At 42.1% G+C, this 21,946-nt stretch overlaps 1 protein-coding gene across 11 annotated transcripts in view; it reads left to right on the top strand.

Annotated features, from left to right (window-relative positions):
* The window catches only part of Zhx3 (zinc fingers and homeoboxes 3), a 121,198-nt gene that overhangs the window by 87,156 nt on the left and 12,096 nt on the right, over window positions 1-21,946 (top strand). For 9 of the 11 annotated variants that reach the window (XM_031372608.1, XM_031372607.1, XM_031372602.1 and 6 more), the window contains 2 exons: window positions 2,267-2,495; window positions 18,641-21,623. In XM_031372608.1, coding sequence (XP_031228468.1) covers window positions 18,776-21,623 — 2,848 coding nt within the window. In that variant the 5' untranslated portion in view covers window positions 2,267-2,495; window positions 18,641-18,775. The remainder of the gene's footprint in view (window positions 1-2,266; window positions 2,496-18,640; window positions 21,624-21,946) is intronic. The other 2 variants (XM_031372610.1, XM_031372612.1) reach the window with 1 other exon arrangement.

Genomic DNA, 21,946 nt, shown 5'->3' with positions numbered 1-21,946 from the left:
AAAAAAAAAAAAAAAAAAAGGAACAGAGTATGCAAGTGAGCCCTACTGTAGACTGTGGAGTCTCTGTGATCATTAAATATAGAAAATGCATTGTTTTGGTGGAGGATACTCATAGTTCTATAGGCATCATATAAATGGGGATGGGATATATGAGAAACCATTGTCCTGTCTCCTTAATTTTGCTGTGAATCTACTGCTCTAAGGTTGGGTCTCAATAGTAGAGTGCTTTTTTTTAGCATGTGGTAAGGCCCTGGTTTTAATTCCCAGCACTGAAAAACAAAATAAAGCAGTTCCAGAGTCATGTTGCTACACATCTATAATTCCAGCCCTTAGAAGACGGAGGCAGAAGCATCAGTATTCTAAAGTCATTTTTGACTATATAGTGAATACAAGGCCGCTTCAGGCTATATGTGAGCCTGTCTGGGAAAAAACCCAAGCAAATAGATCTGGGCATAGTGACACATACCTATAATCTAGCACTGAAGCAGGGAGGCTGCAAGTCCCTGGGATGCATAGTGAGATTCTGTCTCAAAGAAGAAGGAAGAGGGAGAAGGGAAGGGAGGGAGGGAGAGAAGTCTAAAAGTGGTATTCTGACTCCTACAGGAGTGTCCTCATGCTCTTCCACACAGCTTTTCTTTTACAAATATGTGTAATATATATATAATATATAATATATACTTACATATATACAACAGTATGTAATTTATATATTTTATTTGACCAGATTCATTAATATATTGTTTTAATATGTAATTGATATAACTTTTTAGATCTTTTATCCTTTGTACTATGCCTTTGCAGTATTTTACACTTACAGAACTCTGAATTTTCACATTGGCTACATTGTGAGTGTCTGGTAGGCACATGAACATCTGCAGCTAATGGCTGCTGTGTTGAAGCATTCAGGTTCTGAAACCTGAGCGTGTTCCATTCACAAGCCTCGCTAACTATGGTGTTTCCTTCTCCCTGTGTTCTGTAATAGTAGGTAAGCAAAAGGGGAAGAGAACTCAGAATCAGTTTCATCCCACAGTGTCTCAGCTGTTTCCCACACTGCCTGTAGCTCCATTCACAGCTTCTAGGGTAGTGCTGCCCAGTATAAATATAGTGGAAACTATATGTGTGGTTTTAAATGTTCTAGCAGTCCAACTGAAAACAAAACAGAAATAACGCATTATTTGATTTATTTAAAATATCATTCAATGTATATTCAATATTAAAATTGTTAATGAAAATATAGATCAATAGAATAAAACAGAGAGCTCAGAAATTAACTGATACACACACAGTTGATCTTTGATCATTCTTTTTAGTGAAAAAAGGACAGTCCTTTTAACAAATGGTGCTTGGAAAACTAGACATCCCTGTGCAGATAGATAAAGCTAGACCCTTACAGCATATAGGAAAAAAATGAATGCAGTGTGGATCAAAGACCAAATTAAAAATTAAAGCTATAAAACACTTTGAAGACATCACAGGGGGCAAAATCTGTATTGCATTAGATTAGATAGTGATTTCTATCTATGATACTGAAAAGATAGAAGGTGATTAGAAGAATTGAATACATCAAAATATTGAGTTCTGTTTATCAAGGGACACATTCAAGAGTGAAAAGTGAATACATGATATGAGGTGCTGTGCCCTGGACTGTGAGCCACAGAAAGCCCTTCCTTCAGTGCTTTTGTCAGGAACTCTGTCACAGCAATTAGACAGGTAGATAATCCATGTTCTCAAGTTGTTTTGGTCGCAAGCTGTTTTTGTCAGAAATGATAAAACCAACTAATATAGCACATAAGGGAAAGAACGGAGCAGGGTGCATTATGTGGGAGTGATGTGGAGATCTCTGCTTGGACATCTGGTACAGTGGTCTCACTGTTTGTGTCCCTCAACCCTATGCATTGAAATCCTAACCCCCAGGGCAGAATGAGGAAGTGTAGCTTTTGGAAAGCCATCAGACCATGGAGAAAGAAGCCTAGTGAGCAGTATTGGTGCATTTTAAAGAGGCCCCACATTATTCTTTTGACCCTTCCACCATATGAGGCCACAATGAGATGATGACTGACTGAGAAAATAGGCCTCAGCAAACAGTGTCTACCAGCAAGGCAATCTTGAAGGTTCAAGAGATGGGAGAAATTAATTTCTATTTATAATCCACCTGTTCTATGGCATTTTGTTGCAGCAGCCCAAATAGACTATGACAGTGGAAGGTAAAGATCTGGATCTTCTAGACCATGGAGCCTGGATGTTTTTCTTTTGTTTTATTTCTTAGGAAATAGGTACCAATCAGAGAGGAACCTATCAGTTGTGACTGGAAATGATGGAGCTAGTGTGCTTTGGAAGTCACTTGGGAATAGAAGACTCCAAGTCCCGACCTGGTGAGATTGCACAAGTGTGGGTCTCAGCCTCCCTGGGTCCTAAGGGTCCTTAATGGCTGTTGAAACTCAGATAAAAGCTGCAGAAGAGCTGTTGGGAAAAACCACTTGACTGGTCACCCAGAAGTAAGTAGTTTGATCAAAATGGGAAGAGGGAGTGGTGCCTACAGTGAGCCAAAGGCTGAGCAAGGACTGCAGGACTAGCTGGCTCTATAGGAGAGAGGGGGATGGGAAAGGGCCATTTAATGGAATGTTTTCTGGGTTTTAATGGGAATTGCATAGTATTTTAAGTAAAGTCAGATGATTTTTTTTTTTTTTTGTTAAAGGCTATCATAGAAACAATAACAAACCAATACATTCCAATAAAATGGTCTTTTTCTTTTCTTTTTTTTGTTTTTTGTTTTTGAGACAGGGTTTCTCTGTGTAGCCCTGGCTGTCCTGGAACTCACTCTGTAGACCAGCCTGGCTCGAACTCAGAAATCCACCTGCCTCTGCCTCCCAAGTGCTGGGATTAAAAGTGTACGCCACCACTGCCCGGCACACCTTCACAGAAAGGAAATAAGTACGTTTTACTTTGTTGAGAAAGTTAACTCACCCCGACACATACTCAAGAGTCTTATTGGATGAGTGTGTGTGATTATTTATGTGTGTATCTGTCCCAAGAGTTGTGTTGAATGAGTGTCTATATGTGTTTGTTCATGTGCCCATATGTATACATGTATGTGTTTGTGCATGTGCCCATATGTATACATGTAGGACAATGGGTGAGATGGGAATAGAGAGAAATGTATGATTCATTTCTGATTTGAAAGGTGATTTAAGTAAACAGTTGTTGAAGTCTTGGACTTCGTACCTTTTTTAGTGAGGATTACTGCTGCTGTGATGAAACACCATGATCAAATGCAACTTGGAGAGGAAAGGGTTTACTTGGCTCACACTTCCATATTTTAGTCCACTACTGAAGGAAGTCTGGACAGAACTCAAACAGGGAAGGAACCTGGAAACAGGAGTTAGTACAGAGACCATGGGGGGGAGGGGCTGCTTATTACTGGCTTGTTCATCATGGCTTGCACCCAGGACCACCAGGAACAGCACCACCCACAATAGGCTGGACCTTCCCACATCAATTGCTAATTAAGAAAATGCCTTACAGGCTTGCCTACAGCCTACTCTTATGGAGGCACCTTCTCAGTTGAGGCTGCCTTCAGGCTGATGACTCTAGCTTATGTCAAATTCACATAAAACTACCCAGCACAGTACCTATATAACCAATTTGAATTTTAGGGGTTTTGATTGTTTTTTATTGCTTTGTAGCCTACAGAAGGCTTAGGTGTCAAGGCCTCTTTCTCCTCCCCTCAAGGCGCTTCAGTGCTCTAAAGTTTCTCAAAGACAGAGCCAAGTATATACAGCAGCCCCAAATTGCCTTGTTGGACTCTGTGCGCCTTGGTCTGCTGCCCTCTAGGAAATTAGGCTGAACATGACTGATCTTGGAGAGTTCTGGCAAAATATGGAACTTTACTGATGAAGTACAGTTGGGCCTGACAGTTTGACAGAAGATCAGAAGTGGATTTTGTAGATGTATCCTGACTCTTAAGCTGAGCAACCCAGGCATTTAATATTGCCTATCAAGAAAAAAACGATAACTTCATGAAGAGCTATTAACGGCATTCAAAATGCACGTCCAGAAGTGAGCATGTATTTTAGTGTTCAGCCTTTACTTCCAGGGAACCGAAGCCTGTACTCCTGCAACTTTTCCCGGATGGAGCACTGCCTTTGTCTGGATGAAGGAACTAGAGCTTTTTCAACAGAGAAGGCAAGAAAGGGCTCAATAGATTTCTTCCCTCTTTGACAAGTAGAATAAATTTAAAAATTAACTTGTTGAATTTATTGTGCTTTATAAAAAGACCAAAAATGCCAGGGAAGTTGTGGTATGATCTGGGGGAAGGGAGTGCCTCTGCTGGCCCATGCTGAGGCATCCCATCCCCCTGAGGTACCAGCCTCAGGATGAAGGTATAGTATAGAATAGAGTTTATTTAGGGCATGGAGAGGGGAGTTGAAGGGGGAGTAGAGACAGAGAAAGGCAGAGAGAAAGAAAGAGAAAGCAGAGGAGTGGAGTAGAGGCTGGCCATGAGACCATGGAGAGCAGGGGAGGGGAGTGGGGAGAGAAGGGACAGAAAATAAGGGAATGAGAACAAGAGTGAGGAGGGGGCAAGCAGCTCCTTTTTATAGTGAGTCAGGCATACCTGGCTGTTGCCAAGGAACTGTAGGGCGGAGCCTAGAAGAAATGCCAATAGAGGTCACTTAAAAGGAAGAGAACCCAGATGTCATCAGAAAGGACTAGGAAGCAAGCTTTAGAGGAAGCTAGTTTAATGACAAGAACTAAAAGATAAGGCCAGCTGATGACACCTGCAGCTGCTGCCCCACCATCATAGGATTGGGGAGGGAGGACTAAGGAGAAGTAGACGTTTATTCACTTATGAACTCCTGTATTTGCAGCATTATTCACAAGAGTTAAGAGGTGGACACAACCTAACATCCCACTGACAGACAAAGGGATTAAAAAAAAGAATGTGATGGATATAGAGAGTGGACTATTATTTAGCCTTCAAAAGGAAGGGCATTGTGATACAGTATTATAACATAAAAGGACCTTGAGACAGCTGATTGAAAAGAATCAGGCATAAGAAAGCCAGTAGTTTTTGTACCTAAGTAAACCCTGGTTATTAGTAGTGTTGGCAAGATGATGAAGGTACAGACTGCGTGTAATTCTCGTCTGCTTGGCCTCCATCCTGAAATAGGACTTCAGCTCATATGAGCTATAGCATAAGCCAATACAGATAGCACTGTGGTATTAGAATTCTTAACTCCATGCCTAGATCCCATTTATCCATGTGTTTAATAACTAAAAACTATCATTATATGCCAAGCATTGTGTGGCATGGCAGAATTTGAAAAGGGAAGGGACAGAAAGTTTGGAAGTGTTAGGAATGTCTGCCTGAATGACCAAAGGGCCTGTGGTAGGATAATTCCCATCTGCCCAGCCCAGCAGGGCTTCCTTAGCTTGTTGGGTCACTTCACACTAGATTTCTCCTCTGAGAGAAGAAAATGAAACAAGACTTCAACATAGATGTGGGAGGTAGTCATAGGAGATGCACAGTGGTAGACACAGTTCCCACTGACTTCTCTTCTGGGTGAGCTGCAAATTGAGGACTTCTTTCATTTCTAATTGCCACATTTTGAAAAGATGTGCACAAATTTTTATGTGCGCAAAGGCCTGAGGATATAGTTTGGTGATAGGATGTCCCCAGAGAGATTGCAGAATGAACTGAAGGTGCCTACAGGCACAGACAGTTACTAAAGTGTCAGATTAGGGCCTCAACCATAAGACAAGTCAAATACAGAAAGAACTTGTTGGTTGTGTAGTAAACAGTTAAATTATTCTGTGCCTACAAGGGAGATTAACTAAGAAAGCAAACATCACAGTTGTGATAAGCTTTGAGCCTTAGTGACACTCATAAGAGCTTGCAGAGCAGGCCACATGAAACTGTATCTGGGAAGGCATTGGGCTGCACCTTCCCCCTTCCTCTACATTGGTGCTTCTGAGTCCCCTTAGAGCTATGGCTTTAACTTGGAGGCAAACATAGGTTGTGTTTGGGTATTGCATCCTGTAGGGGTAGTGCCCATGCACAGTACTACAGCAGCTACCCCAAAAAGTTTGTCAGCATTGAGATATTTGGGGTATTTAGGAACATGATTTACCATCCCTGTCACCCATCTGAATGGTCTCAGGCTCAGCCTCACTAGCCTATTACTTTCTTACTTGTTATCTGTAACAACTCAAAGTTCTGGGAAATGTGTCATTTTAGCATTTGGTTAAATTTAACTTTTTTGTTTTGAATGTATAGAATACTCATACTTTTCTGAAATTAGGGGGTCCATGGAGGTTAATGGTTAGCTAATGGCAGTATAAATGTAGTGCGTTTGTATTTTCCTCACATGTACATTATTTCCACTATCTAGATGCGCTATAGTTGATTTGACTGTCTCTTTTTGGTCATCGATTGGGTTGTTTCTCATCTGTTGCTGTCCCAGTGCTGATCACATATTACATACTTTATATATGTGTAGGTTTATCAATAGGCTGAATTTCTATCTATATAAGAGTGGCTGAATTGAATAAGGGAGAACATTTCCATTTTTGTTTTAGTGGATCTTACAAATGGTGAGTGAGTGTATCTACTTTTGAAACCTTACCCACTGAATGGTTTTCCTCAAGCAAGTAAAAGAAAAGCAGATAGTTCTGTATTCCTCACAGTGATGGAATGAAGTGCTGTGTGCCCAATCTTTGGACTTTGTAGTAAGGTCAGTGAAGAGAGTTATCAATGAGACTAAGTGTAGGATGAGGAGGGAGGCAGGATTTGTAGGGTGAGCCAGGAAGGGGTTTTATTTTCTAAATGAATGTTCTTCAGAGATTCTTGTAAGCATGCCAGGCTGCAAGCTATTTAACTTGAAAACTATGTGGCCTACACTGGAAATTTTCAATTAAAACAAAACAAATGTAATTTCAGAAGTAAAACCACATCCAGAACAAACCATTTATAATGCTTTAACATTTTTTTAGTTTAAATTTAATAAAGTAATTTACCTTTGTATTTGAAACAAAATTTAGGATTCAAGTCTGCTTCCCAGTAACACATTTCCTTTGAAAGCAGCGTTCTTACACCTCCATGGAACAAGTGCTGGCCACTTGCCTCTGCTGCTACCCTAGCCTTGCTCTCAGCCCTACCCCAACCCCTTAAGTCTCACCACACTTCCTGTATTTTTTTTCTGTGGGTTTGAGTGGGTTTTGGCAAAGACTAGAGTCTTTTTCATTGGGGACATTGGCATTTCACAGCCTCTCTGCTCATTAGCAGTCTGATCCATTTGCTCCCTGAAACACTTGGGAGAAAACCAGCTCAATCTAGTTTCCCCTAGAACAGATGTCCACTATCAGCAGCTCAGAGCTCCTTCTGCTTTCTGCATGGTGCTTACTAGTTCCAAATATGTTTTGGTTAATAGTAATGTCATCATCTACTCACCAAGTTGAAGTCTGTCTCCATTCATATGGACACAGAACACATACCCTGTACTTTCAAAAGAGTTTTCAGAACCCAGCTACCCCTCATAGCCTCAGTTTCTCCCAGCCTGATGCCAGCCACTGTCATCTCCTGCCTGGACTCCTTCCATATCCTCATGGATTGCCCCTGTGTAGCCTCTGGCTTTTCCCAGTTTGTTGTCAGTACAGCCAGCGGCGCCATGCTGAACTAAACACATGGCAGATCTGTCAGCCCTGTATTTAAAGCCCTCCTTTGGATTGCCTGTCTCAGAGAAATTTTAACATCATTGTGTGTCTGCACATTTCCACCCCCACAGCTCTTTAACCTGGTTTCTTCCTGCCCTCTCTCTACCTCTGCCACCATTTCAACACCTACGGCCAGCTGCTATTTCTGTCTGGAATATGCTTCCACATACACACAAGATGGCTCACTTCTTCATGTCCCAGCCAATGCCCTAGTGCTGGGGATTGAAAACAGGGCCTTGTACATGTGAGACAAGTGCTTTTCCATTATGCTGTGTGCTCAACTCCCAGCTCTTCTCTTAGGACTGGGTGAGTAGTCACTCTCTGAGACAGTGCCTGTGAACAGGCCCAAGAGTAAATACTGAAACAAAGTAGATACTTCCCTAAAAGTGCCCCCTGGAGGTAACACATTTTCTCACATTTTATTGGTTACACCTAACCTTGGTTAGACAGGGAATTCCAATGTGTCTAGGAAAGCAAGCCTCAGGGTATTAGTGGTCCTAATAACCACAGAAGACCATTGGCTTCTTGAGTTCAGAGATGGCATAAACTTAACCAATCTAACCTACATAAACGTATTTGCATGTGTGCTCACTATACAATACTATTCTAAAACCCTTTCCATTGGTGCTAAGTGTGAGCTCCTTGTATCTGGAGATGCTCAGACAATGCCTGTTCTGACCACCACGCAGTGGTGCATTAGAGGGCCCTCATACAGAGGAGGCTGGCTAGACTGAGTCTTTCAAGTACCTCTTTTTCTGGGACCCCTGTGTTTATAACATGTTCACCCTTCTGAGTTTGAAGAATAATGTAGCATTCACTTTAGAAGTGATAACATCTGAGTAGAGTAGGCTATTTCTGTTGGTGATGTGACAGAAACAAGAATTGTTTGAGGGGTGAAAGCAGAGAGCTTTAGCCCTGAGCCGTCAGTTGAATTATGAGTTTTAAATGCAGAAAGTATTGAGACCTATAAGCACTCAGTGGGTTAAACTAGCCCAGCTCTGGGCTCTGCCATTCTTCACCCCTGACAGACACAGGTTAGACAGATTTGAACCCTGACTACTCCAGCCAGCACATCTGCTGTCTTACCACAGCCCTGCCCACACACTCCAACAGAAGATGGCTTCCTATGTGTGCTGTTCGCTGTAGAGTGCTGCTGACTCATTCTATCCCACTGTGACAGTTCTCTACTAGATGTAACAGGAAAAGTACAACTTACCTTTTTTATTATTTTATATTATTATTATATTTTTTTCTGTGCATGGGCACACATGCACAGTGTACAAATGGAGGTCAGAAGACATTTTGTAGGAGTTGTTTTCTTCTTCTACTATGTGGGTACCAGATATAGAATATGTCAGGCTTGGCAGCAAGCTCCCTTACTTACTATGCCATCTTGCTGGACCACTGCCCCCATCTGACAGTGAGGAAAAAAAGTAAGCATCATTCTAACATTGAAATGCCCTTCATCATTGCTGGTTGGTTTTATGACAGATTGACACAGCTAGAGTCATCAGCCTGAAGACAGCGTCAACTGAGAAGGTGCCTCCATAAGAGTAGGCTGTAGGCAAGCCTGTAAGGCATTTTCTTAATTAGCAATTGATGTGGGAAGGCCCAGCCTATTGTGGGTGGTGCTGTTCCTGGTGGTCCTGGGTGCTATAAGAAACCAATCTGAGGGGCTGGAGAGAAAGCTCAGCAGTTAAGAGCACTGACTGTTCTTCCGAAGGTCCCGAGTTCAAATCCCAACAACCACATGGTGGTTCACAACCATCTGTCCAACTACAGTGTACTCATATACATAAAATAAGTAAATAAATCTTTTGAAAAGAAAAAAAGAAAGTCTGAGCAAGCCAGTAGTAAGCAGCACCCCCCCCCCCATGGTCTCTGTACTAACTCCTGTTTCCAGGTTCCTTCCCTGTTTGAGTTCTGTCCAGACTTCCTTCAGTGGTGGACTAAGATGTGGAAGTGTGAGCCAAGTAAACCCTTTCCTCTGCAAGTTGCATTTGGCCACAGCAGAAGTAATCCTTTCTAAGATACCCTTTAAAGATTTATTTTATTTATTTTATGTGTATGAGTACACTGTAGCTGTACAGATAGCTGTGAGCCATCATGTGTGTGGCTGCTGGGAACTGAACTCAGGACCTCTGCTGCCCCACTCCCTCCAACCCCTCTCACTCTGGCCCTTGCTCACTCTGGCCCAACTCGTTCCAGTGTAATACACTGTAGCTGTCTTTAGACACACCAGAAGAGGGCATCAGATCTCATCATGGATGGTTGTGAGCCACCATGTGGTTGCTGGGGTCCGAATTCAGGACCTTTGGAAGAGCAGTCAGTGCTCTTACCTGCTGAGCCATCTCACCAGCCCCTAAGATACCCTTTAATGCTTTTTAAAAAAGAAAAGTAGAGTCAGGCAGTAGTGATACATGCCTTTAATCCCAGCACACAGGAGGCAGAGGCAGGCAGATCTCTGTGAGTTTGAGACCAGCCTGGTCTACATAGTTCCAGGACAGTTAGGGCTGTTACACAGAGAAGCCCTGTCTCAAAAGAAAAAAAAAAAAAAGAGGAAGAATAAGACATAAAGTAGAATAAAGAAAAAGATGAGAATGACCACAACCTGCCAAACCCACTGGAATAATTGTAAACTCTTTGAACTATGCACAAGGAAATGTGAAAATAAAAAGGCTATGTTTGCTGTAATAGATATTCAGGATAAATGTAGCCTAAAGGGAAAATGGACTTAATCAGAATGAGGGTCTGCAGTGATGGGCATATCCTGTTCTTCCTTGCTTAGGAGCTTCTGTGTGTTACAAGAGGGTGGGAGCACTAGCAAGCCTCAAGGGGCACTGAGGATGGCACTGGGAAAGATAGGATGCCATGTCTTTTGAGTGGTAGAATTGACATTAACTTAGTTTTCTTGGTGGTGTGGAAAATTCCCAGAAAGATAGTAGTTTAAGGTTGGCTTGTGCAATAGGAAGGTGGGTGGCAGTATCTGGTTGTCATGGTCAAAGTTAGTAATTTCTAAGAAAGGAAAGCCAAACATTTAAAACAAAATACTTTTTTAGAAGTTGCTATAAAGGCTTTATCATACACCCTTTTTGTGTCAGATTTTGTTTTTATTTATGAAAATATGAGATATATGTAGTAGAATGGTCAGATATTTTTCATTCTTACCCAGGCCCCATTTTTTCTTGTGATTTTTTTGCCCTCCAGTAAATTAGTATATCGTGAGGTTTTTTTACATAAGTATTTCTATGTGTCATACTAACCAATTTGGGACTTTTGTTTTGGCATAACTGAAATGCTAGTGTTAAATACAAAGACATGAAGTAATTCTTGATTAATTAATTAATTTTATTATTTATTATTTATTATATATTAATTATATAATATATATATTTTATTATTGTTATATAATGTCCATTTTTGGTAGGTGGGCTAAAAAAAATACTACCATTGCTTCTAGTTTGAAAAATTTCTGGTCCAGGAGGGGAAATCTGTTTTCCATCCCCTTTAATTGGGATTGGCCTTATAATTTATTTTTGACCAGTGGAGTATGTCAAAAATAATACTGGCAGTTCCAGATCTAGCTCTTAAGGTGGCTGGCAACTTCCTGTCTTGGAAGTCATCCACCATATAAGTAGTCTGACCACTCTTTCTGCCGCCATACTGTGCGAAGGCCGAAGCTGCCATGTAAGGAGAAGAGCGAGTCTGTCCCAACCATCTCAGGCAGGCCGTGGCAGGTACAGGAGAGAAGGCCTAGCCTGGTCTCTAGCTTCCCTGCCCTGAGCAATGATGCTCCCACTAAGGCTCCTCAGAATCATGAGGCAGACAGTGTTCTCTTTAAACCACTGGGTTTGGGTATTTTTATTGTTTTTCAGTGTGATAATGAGCTAAAATGCCAACACGTTTGTTTCCCTGATAGTTTTTTAAAAATGGCTTTTTGTTCTTAGTTTGTTAGACTCAGGATCCAAATAAGATGCAGCTCATTTGCAAATGAATGTTTATTTATTTTGAGCATAGCACTTACTCTAAAAGCCTGATTTCTGTCCCCTTATTACTGTTCTCTTGCTTGCCATTAAAACCAAAAACATTTGAATTGGGGCTGGAAAGATGTCTCAGAGGTTAAGAGTACTGGCTGTTATTGCACAGGACCTAGGCTTGAGTCCTAGCATCTACATGGTGGTTCATACCACGCCTAAATCCTGCACATATATACAAGCAGACAAAACATTCATACATGAAAAAATAACTAAATCTTAAAAAAAAAAAAAACAAACTGAAACGTGTGTGCACACACTCCATGGTTTGCATGTGGAGGTCAGAGGACAAACACTGTCTTTCCGCCGTGTGATGCCTGAGGTCATCAGGCTCAATCACAGATGCTTTTTCTTGCTGAGCCATCTCACTGGCCACATAAGCACATTTTAAAGCACTACAATTTTCTTTTAAAAGTATTTTTTATTCTTTCAAATTTTCATACAATGTATTTTACTCATCCTTTCCCTCCCCCAGTTGCTCCCATAACCTCTCCACTTCCCTACCCACTTGTTTCCTGTTCTTTCTCTCTCTCTAAAAAATATCAAAACAAGACAGGCAGTGGTGGTGCACGCCTTTAATCCCAGCACTTGGGAAGAAGAGGCAGGCAGATTTCTGAGTTCGAGGCCAGCCTGGCCTACAGAATGAATTCCAGGACAGCCAGGGCTACACAGAGAAACCCTGTCTTGAAAATAAACAAACAAACAAAAAACAAAACAAAAACAAAACAAAAAAAAAACAAAGAAAACCAAAAATCAAAACAAAATGTCCAAAGGACTAAAAAATACAAAACAAACAAAAGGGCACACAAAAACAAACCATGGATTCTGTGTTGTATTGACCAACAAGTTACTCCTGAGCATAGGGCCTGCTCTGTAGTGCGGTTGCTATATCCAGTGTCACTCCACTAGAGAGTGCTGATTTTCCCTTCTGGCATGTGTCAGTCCTTGGTTAGGAGTGGGAATCTGTGCTCACTTTCCCTTCTCTTAGCTGAGATTTTTGTCAGGCTAGAGCTTGTTCAGGTCTTGTAAAACCTCATTCATTCATTCATTCATTCATTCATTCATATTCTCTCTCTCTCTCTCTCTCTCTCTCGCTCTCTCTCTCTCTGAGTCTCTTTTCTGAAACTCACTATGTAGAGACCAGGCTGACCTGTAATTCACTGGGATTACCACACCCAACTAGCAGTATCATTTTGATGACCTAATTATTGCTTGGTTGAGAAGAAAGGATCATAGCATAGCGAGCCATCTTCTCTATAAAGAAAGAAAAGTGCAGGAAGCAGGGGTCTAGGGCAGCCCTCTAGTGCTTTCAACTGTCACAAAGGCCTGCCTGCCATCTTCTCTTTGCAAGCAGTTATTAGGCAAGAAACATGACAACCCAGAAGGTTATAAAGGATCTTGATTTAAGGAGTAGGATTGTTTATTTATGCGTTTACTTCCAGTTGGACTTCTTTTTCTAACTATTTGGTGCCCAACACCTGCATGGTTGCTCATAACCATTTATAACTCCAGCTCCAGGAGATCTGATACCCCCTTTCAGACCTCTGATGGCACCAAGTGTGCACCAAGTGGTACACATACTTACATACATTCAAAATGCTCATACACATAAACTAACTGGAACTTTTTTGTTTGTTTGTTTTTCCGAGACAGGGTTTCTCTGTGTAGCCCTGGCTGTCCTGGAACTCACTCTGTAGATCAGGCTGGCCTCGAACTCAGAAATCCGCCTGCCTCTGCCTCCCAAGTGCTAGGATTAAAGGCATGCGCCACCACTGCCCGGCCTTATTCAAATATCTTATTGGTGGGTATAAAACCTTTGTCATGCAAGCATGAATGACACAGTTCAAGTCTCCAGAGCCCACATGACAGCTGGGTGGGTGTGACTGTTGCCTGTAATGTCATCATACAGGAAGGAGAGACAGAGACAGTAGCCCTAGAGCAATTGGCTAGCCAGACTTAACCAAAACAACAGTTTCCAGCTTCAGCAAGCAACCCTGCCTCAGAATATAGGGTAGAATTTGTAAATAAAATACTGGAAACATTATTTCCCTGTTGCTCAGTGAAACCCAGTCTTTATCACAAATACCAGCACTAGCCCTGTGCTTTTGATTTGTGCCATAGAAGCAAGGGTCCTGCATTATCTGTTACTTACTGCATTCTGCTGCTGGTCTGGACTTGTGGTGAGCCCAAGCTCTCTTCTAGCTGGTAGTGCATCTTCCAGCTGGTGGCTCTCCATCTTTCTTTTCTCTCTCCTACCAAGAATGATGCTTATAGACATTGTCATTCACCCTTATTCCAGGTAGACATAAATAACAGACTGTCACAAAACTGTCATTTAAATTATAATGTAAACGTATTAAGTGATGGCCCTTTCCAACAGAACTAAAGGCTGTGACTTTGTGGCCTTTACCCCCCCTTTCTCTTTTACACACACACACACACACACACACACACACACACACACACATACTTTCATTCTTTTTTGCATCTGTTTAGGAGTAGCATTACTGGATATATTTTGTAACTATGTAGTAGCTTCTTGAGGAACTGCCAAAATCTTTTGTTCAGAGTAGCTGCACCATTTCACGTACCAGAAACAGTGAAAGCTCCAATTTCGACACATTCTTGTCAGAATCTGTTCTCTGCCATGTGACTGCACCTCTCCTGATAGGGTGCAGAGGGATTTCATTGTAGTTTTGATTTGTTTCTTAGCTACCAATGATGTAGGTACTTTTTGTTTTATTATTTATTTTTATTTTTTGTATTTTGAAGTAGGGTCTCACTATATAGCTCTTACTGTCCTGGAACTCACTTGTGTAGACTAGGCAGGCCTTGAATTCACAGCACTCTGCCTGCCTCTACTTCCCAAGTGCTGGGATTAAAGGTGTGTGACACAATATCTGGCAAAGTTAAACACTTTAAAATGTACTTATTATCCATTTGTATGTCTTAGGGGAAATATCTGAGCAAATCCTTTACTCATTTTTAAGTAGATGGTGTTTTTCTTATGTTGTAAAATATCTTCATAGATATTCCAGGTACATCTTATCAGATAGATGATTTTTAAAGCTCATTTTTGTGTATGTTAAGAAAGCTTTCTAACATCATCTTCAATTCTAGTCCCATTTTGTCACTTTGAAAGTGACCTCTGAAGTCCAACTTTACTTTTGGTGAAGCCAAGTTGATCTGTTGTTTTCTTCTTATACTTTTGTCTGAGATCTTTCATGACTTATCCAATAAGCTGTTGTGCTCACTAGAGGAATGTAATTGTGTGGCATTCTTATGTTTGGCATTATAAAGCATTTATTTCAAATAACTTGCTAATTATATTTAAAGATACTTAGCAATTATGTACTTTAGGATAATAGACCTAATTCTATAAACTTATCCTTAGGAAATAACCTATAGAAGAAGAAAATACTCTGTATGTGTAGAGTTGTTGTACCCATAAGGTGGGCAGTTGAAGTTCATGTAACATTTAACAGAATTCAATAGAGTTAAGTCCACTGCAGCACGATTGGACAGTAGACATTTTAGTTATAAAAGCCATGCAATGAAGATATGTTCAATAATGTGAGGAAAAATATATATATTATTTTGGTTGAAAATGTATATTTAGACACTGAAAACTGCCTATTATTATTAGGTAGTTTTATTTTCTTAAACTTCAATTTACCACTAATGTCTTTATAATTAAATTCAGTAAATTTGTCCCTGACACTGGTAGGTGGTAGTGGAAGTAGTGACTGGTGGTTATATATGGATGTGTGTTTATCGTATGACAGCCTTTTTGATAGCAGTTTTTTTTCTTTGTTGTTCTCTTACAAACCCCCTCCCAATTTAATTGTCTACATTTCTTTTGGGTATATTAATACTTTTAAAATATGTAAGCTGTTCTGCAAAACATAGTACAGTGTAAAATCATGAAATAATACTACTAATAGAGAGGCTGAGATAGAAGCAAGATCTCAAGACTATTATGTTGTACACAGCAAGACATTGTCATGAACAAACAAGCTGAAAGTGTATATGGATTGTAAAATAGTGGACCTATTTGTCTATCTACCAAATTAGAGAGACCATTGAATGACAGCCAATTTCTAATTCCTCATATTTTTGGATTTCAATCAATTAGGATGTGTTGGTAATATTAATTTTCATATTAAGATATTAAGAAAAAGTAATTGTTACTTCCTGTTTTTTTTGTTGTAAGAGGTGGAATTAGGTTTGTGTGGATTTGTTGAAAGATTACTTTCTTGCTTCTTCTAGGGTGTAGTTTTGCTCCTTATGTTGATGTTTTCCAACTATTATCCTTTGTAGGGCTGGATTTGTGGAAAGATATTGTGTAAATTTTGTTTTGTCATGGAATATCTTGTTTTCTCCATCTATGGTAATTGAGAGTTTTGCTGGATATAGTAGCCTGGGCTGGCATTTGTGTTCTTGTAGGGTCTGTATGACATCTGCCCAGGATCTTCTAGCTTTCTTAGTCTCTGGTGAGAAATCTGCCGTAATTCTGATAGGCCTACCTTTATAGGTTACTTGCCATTTTTCCCTTACTGCTTTTTAAAATTCTTTGTTTAGTGCATTTGGTGTTTTGATTATTATGTGACAGGAGGAATTTCTTTTCTGGTCCAGGCTATTTGGAGTTCTGTAGGCTTTTTGTATGTTCATGGGCATCTCTTTCTTTAGGTTAGGGAAGTTTTCTTCTATAATTTTGTTGAAGATATTTACTGGCCCATTACATTGGGAGTCTTCACTCTCTTCTATACCTATTATCCTTAGCTTTGGTCTTCTCATTGCGTCCTGGATTTCCTGGATATTTTGGGTTAGGAGCTTCTTGCTTTTTGCATTTTCTTTGACTGTTGTGTCAATGTTTTCTATGGTGTCTTCTGCCCCTGAGATTCTCTCTTCTATCTCTTGCATTCTGTTGGTGATGCTTGCATCTATGACTCCTGATTTCTTTCCTAGGTTTTGTATCTCCAAGGTTGTCTCTCTTTCTGATTTCTTTTTTTGTTTCTATTTCCATTTTTAGATTCTGGATGGTTTGGCTCATTTCCTTCACCTGTTTGATTGTATTTTCCTGTAGTTCTTTAAGGGATTTTTGTGTTTCCTCTTGAAAGGCTTCTAGCTGTTTACCTGTGTTCTCCTGTATTTCTTTGAGGGTGCTATTTATGTCTTTCTTAAAGTCCTGTATCATCATCATGAGAAGTGATTTATATCTGAATCTTGCTTTTCCAGTGTGATGGTGTGTCCAGGACTTACTATGGTGAGAATATTGGGTTCTGATGATGCCAAGTAACCTTGTTTTGTGTTGCTTATATTCTTATGCTTGCCCCGCATCATCTGGTTATCTCTACTGTTACCTGCCCTTACTAAGTCTGACTGGAACCTGTCCTTCCTGTGATCCTGATTGTGTCAGAACTCCTCAGAGTCGAGCTGTCTCTGAGATCCTGTGATTCTGGGATCCTGTGACCCTGGGCTTATTAGAGCACCTGGGAGTGAAGCTTCCTCTGGGTGTTTTGGGAATGACTGCTGAGTTTGCGCCCAAGGCTCAGGGCACTGGCAGGCCTAGACAGACTAGAAGCAACCCGAGCCACTGGGCTGGCTGAGTTCCTGTGTGCCTGGGTCCTGCTGGTCCCCAGTTACTCCCGGTGTTGGGACAGATGTTATGTCCTCCTCACCTCTGATGCTGGGCGTGTTAGAGTGCCTGGGAGTGGAGCTTCCTCTGGGTGTTGTGGGACTGGCTTCGGAGCTTGCACCCAAGGTCTGCTCAGGGCACTAGCTCAGACAGACCGGAAGAAAGCTGAGCCACTGGGCTGGTGAAGTTCCTGTGTAATAGCAGTTTATTTTACCATCATGATCATCAGGCTAGATTTAGAAGTCAAAAAAGAAAAAAAATCTTACTCTGTTTATTTTCTAAGAATTTGAATCAAGATATTTAAATTTTCTTTATTTTTTATATCAAATTCAAACAGGTACTAATTCTACTTTAAGATTATAATCACTATACTGTTATTCATTCTAGCTTGAATATTTATTAAAGAGAAATGTAATGATGATGATGTGTATATCTCTTCAAAAAGTGGAGTTCTAGAAAGAAAGTATAATACAGGTATAATCAGTCCTTTACTCAAGAGAAAGCAGTAAGGAATAAGAGTGTTCGTACCAGAGACAAGAGTGAGGCTCAAGAGGAGGCCTTGATGGCAGATTCTGTTAATGAGCAGGCAGGGGTCACAGGGCAAAACACCTTCTTATGGTGTCTTATGGAATAGCCATTACAGTTATTTTACATTTAAGTAAATCCCTTGGTTTAATTTCAAACAGATCAAAGATTTAATAGTGTTTTTAAGAACAAAAAAAAGCATTAATGGAAATAAAAATGAAAAATACCAAACAAGCATGTGAGCAGTGAATCCAAGACAAGACTTGGTCTCTGGGCCTGGTCTGAAGGAGACAGAGGCGTTGTCATGTTCTTGTATGTGGGAAGACTATGAAAAGAAAAACCCTTGTTGGCCCAAATGTTTAAACAGGAATTACACTGGACCTTTTGTTCTCAGTCTAAACTGGTCAGAATTAATTTTTAGGCTCAAAAAGGATGGTTTTCCTTCCCTCCCTCTTTCTTTACTATGAACTGAATTACTTAATGCAAAGATATAGGGAGATAAACAAAGAAAAACTGTATAATTTAAACATATCAAATGATACAGAGCATCCAAGCTCATTCTCAGGACAACTACCAAGGCGCTCCTGCCTTCAAATTTATAGCTAAGAAGCACACCACCTTCTTGTGAAGACTTACAAGACAGGAAGTAAGCAGTATGTGATTAGGGACCTGAAAAACAGACAGATTAAGAGACTACAAGATCTTCATCATATTTTTTTCTCTTTTTCTCCAGGCTTAAGGAAAAGTGGCTTTCTGCAAATAACTGATAAAACTGCCTTTAGAAGCACTTCCCAGGCCCTCATGGAATAGCTGGAATTTGTACTACCAAGGCTTTCTTGCTTGCTGGTTACTCGGAGTGGTTGTCGCCATGGCCAGCAAAAGGAAGTCCACTACCCCATGTATGATCCCGGTTAAGACCATGGTGCTGCCGGGTGCCAGCACAGAGGCTCAGCCTGTGGAGCCTCTACCTGAAGGTCCCCAGCAAGATCTTCCCTCAGAAGCACCTGATGCCAGCAGTGAGGCAGCCCCAAACCCCAGCAGCACTGATGGCTCTGCCCTGGCAAATGGGCACCGGAGCACTTTGGATGGCTATGTATATTCCTGTAAGGAGTGTGATTTTAGGTCCCAGGACATGACCCACTTTGTAGGACATATGAACTCAGAGCACACGGACTTTAATAAAGACCCAAATTTTGTATGTACAGGGTGCAGTTTCCTGGCAAAAACCCCTGAAGGGCTTTCCCTCCATAATGCCAAGTGTCACTCAGGGGAAGCCAGCTTTTTGTGGAATGTGACCAAGCCAGACAATCATGTAGTAGTGGAGCAGAGTGTCCCTGAGAATGCTAGCTCATCTGTCCTAGCAAGTGAGTTTACTACTACTGAAGGGACTGAAATCATCATTACCAAGACTCCAATCATGAAGATAATGAAAGGCAAAGCTGAAGCCAAAAAAATCCATATGATTAAAGAGAATGCTCCTAATCAGCCTGGGAGTGAGGCCTTGCCTAAGCCATTGGCAGGGGAGATAGAAGTTAAAGAGGGGGAGCACACTTTCACCAATGGGGCAGCTCCAGTCAGTCAGGCATCTGCTAATTCCACAAAACCCCCTCATGCTGCCAATGGGCCCCTGATAGGAACAGTGCCTGTATTGCCAGCTGGTATAGCACAGTTCCTCTCCCTCCAGCAGCAGCCCCCAGTACATGCCCAACATCATACCCACCAACCCCTGCCTACATCCAAGGCCCTTCCAAAAGTCATGATCCCCCTGAGCAGCATCCCGACATACAATGCAGCTATGGACTCCAACAGCTTTCTGAAGAACTCCTTCCACAAATTCCCCTACCCAACCAAAGCTGAGCTCTGCTATTTGACTGTGGTGACCAAGTATCCAGAAGAACAGCTTAAGATCTGGTTCACAGCCCAGAGGCTGAAGCAGGGAATCAGCTGGTCTCCCGAGGAGATTGAAGATGCCAGGAAAAAGATGTTCAATACAGTCATCCAGTCTGTGCCCCAGCCCACAATCACAGTTCTAAACACCCCCCTTGTTGCCAGTGCTGGCAATGTACAGCACCTCATCCAGGCTGCTCTCCCGGGTCATGCTGTGGGACAGCCTGAGGGTACAGCAGGGGGCCTGCTGGTCACTCAACCATTGATGGCCAATGGGTTACAAGCATCAAGCTCATCTCTCCCTCTGACAACTGCATCTGTTCCCAAGCCAACAGTGGCACCCATCAACACTGTGTGTTCAAATACAGGATCAGCTGTGAAGGTTGTCAATGCAGCCCAGTCACTCCTCACAGCATGCCCCAGCATAACTTCCCAAGCTTTCCTTGATGCAAACATCTACAAAAATAAGAAGTCTCATGAACAGCTGTCGGCTCTGAAAGGAAGCTTCTGTCGGAACCAGTTTCCTGGGCAGAGTGAAGTGGAGCATCTGACCAAAGTGACAGGCCTCAGTACCAGAGAGGTGCGGAAGTGGTTCAGTGACCGGAGATACCACTGCCGTAACCTGAAGGGCTCCAGGGCCATGATGCCCGGAGAGCATGGCTCTGTTCTCATTGACTCTGTGCCAGAGGTGCCCTTTCCCCTGTCATCTAAAGTTCCAGAGGCGACCTGTATCCCAACAGCAACCTCACTAGTAAGCCACCCGGCCACCAAACGACAATCTTGGCACCAGACTCCAGACTTCACACCAACCAAATACAAAGAGAGAGCCCCAGAGCAACTGCGAGTCCTGGAGAACAGCTTTGCACAAAACCCACTTCCTCCCGAGGAGGAGCTGGACCGCCTAAGAAGTGAAACGAAAATGACCCGAAGGGAAATTGATGGCTGGTTCTCAGAGAGACGGAAAAAGATGAATGCTGAGGAGACAAAGAAGGCTGATGGGCACATGCCTAAGGAGGAAGAGGAGGGTGCTGAGCAAGAGGGTAGAGATGAAGAGTTGGCCAGTGAGCTGAGGATTCCTGGTGAAAATGGCTCTCCTGAAATGTTTTTTAGCCATACCTTAGCAGAACGGAAGGTCAGCCCCATCAAAATAAACCTCAAGAACCTGCGGGTTACTGAAGCCAGTGGCAAGAGTGAGTTTCCAGGGATGGGTGTCTGTGAGCCTGAGGAAGATGGTTTGAACAAGTTGGTAGAACAGCCCCCAAGCAAAATAAGCTACAAAAAGACCGCACAGCAGCGTCACTTGCTTCGGCAGCTCTTTGTCCAAACACAATGGCCAAGCAACCAGGACTATGACTCCATCATGACCCAAACAGGGCTGCCCCGGCCAGAGGTGGTACGCTGGTTTGGAGATAGCAGGTATGCCCTTAAGAATGGCCAGCTCAAGTGGTACGAAGACTATAAGAGGGGCAACTTCCCACCAGGTTTGCTGGTCATAGCCCCTGGCAACCGAGAGCTGCTGCAAGATTATTACATGACACACAAGATGTTGTGTGAGGAGGACCTGCAGACCCTCTGTGACAAGACCCAGATGAGTGCCCAGCAGGTCAAGCAGTGGTTTGCTGAGAAAATGGGTGAAGAGACCCGGGCTGTGGCAGATACAAGCACTGAGGACCAGGGCCCTGGAAATGGAGAGCCTGTGGCAGTTCACAAGGTGCTGGGTGATGCCTATTCAGAGCTGTCTGAGAACAGTGAATCATGGGAGCCAAGTGTTCCTGAGGCCAGCTCAGAGCCCTTTGACACTTCAAGTCCCCAGTCTGGACGTCAACTCGGTAAGGGGCTCAAGGGATCTATGCATGGCCTTTCTGTGAATCTGAGGGAGGGTACAGTCACAGAGTAGGTACAGGGGCCAGGTACTGCTACCTCTAGGATTACCTGGCAATCAGACCAACTGCAGAGGAGTGAATGCCAGGGACAACTGGCAATAGAAGCCAGAGAAGTAAAGGCTCAGCATTGGACTTTCGGTTTTGGTGCCTGTTTTTTATTTATGGTGATGTTTTTGTTTTAAAGCCATGTAGGGGAGAGAACATAGTGGATTAAGGGGACTCCTGTGTTTCTGGCCATTTCTTAGTATTAAGATGTCATCAGAGTCACA

This window comes from Mastomys coucha, unplaced genomic scaffold, assembly GCF_008632895.1.
Source record: "Mastomys coucha isolate ucsf_1 unplaced genomic scaffold, UCSF_Mcou_1 pScaffold15, whole genome shotgun sequence".
Lineage (NCBI taxonomy): Eukaryota > Metazoa > Chordata > Mammalia > Rodentia > Muridae > Mastomys > Mastomys coucha.
Note: the sequence above shows the minus strand (reverse complement) of the source record. Positions and strands in the feature narration are given on the sequence as shown.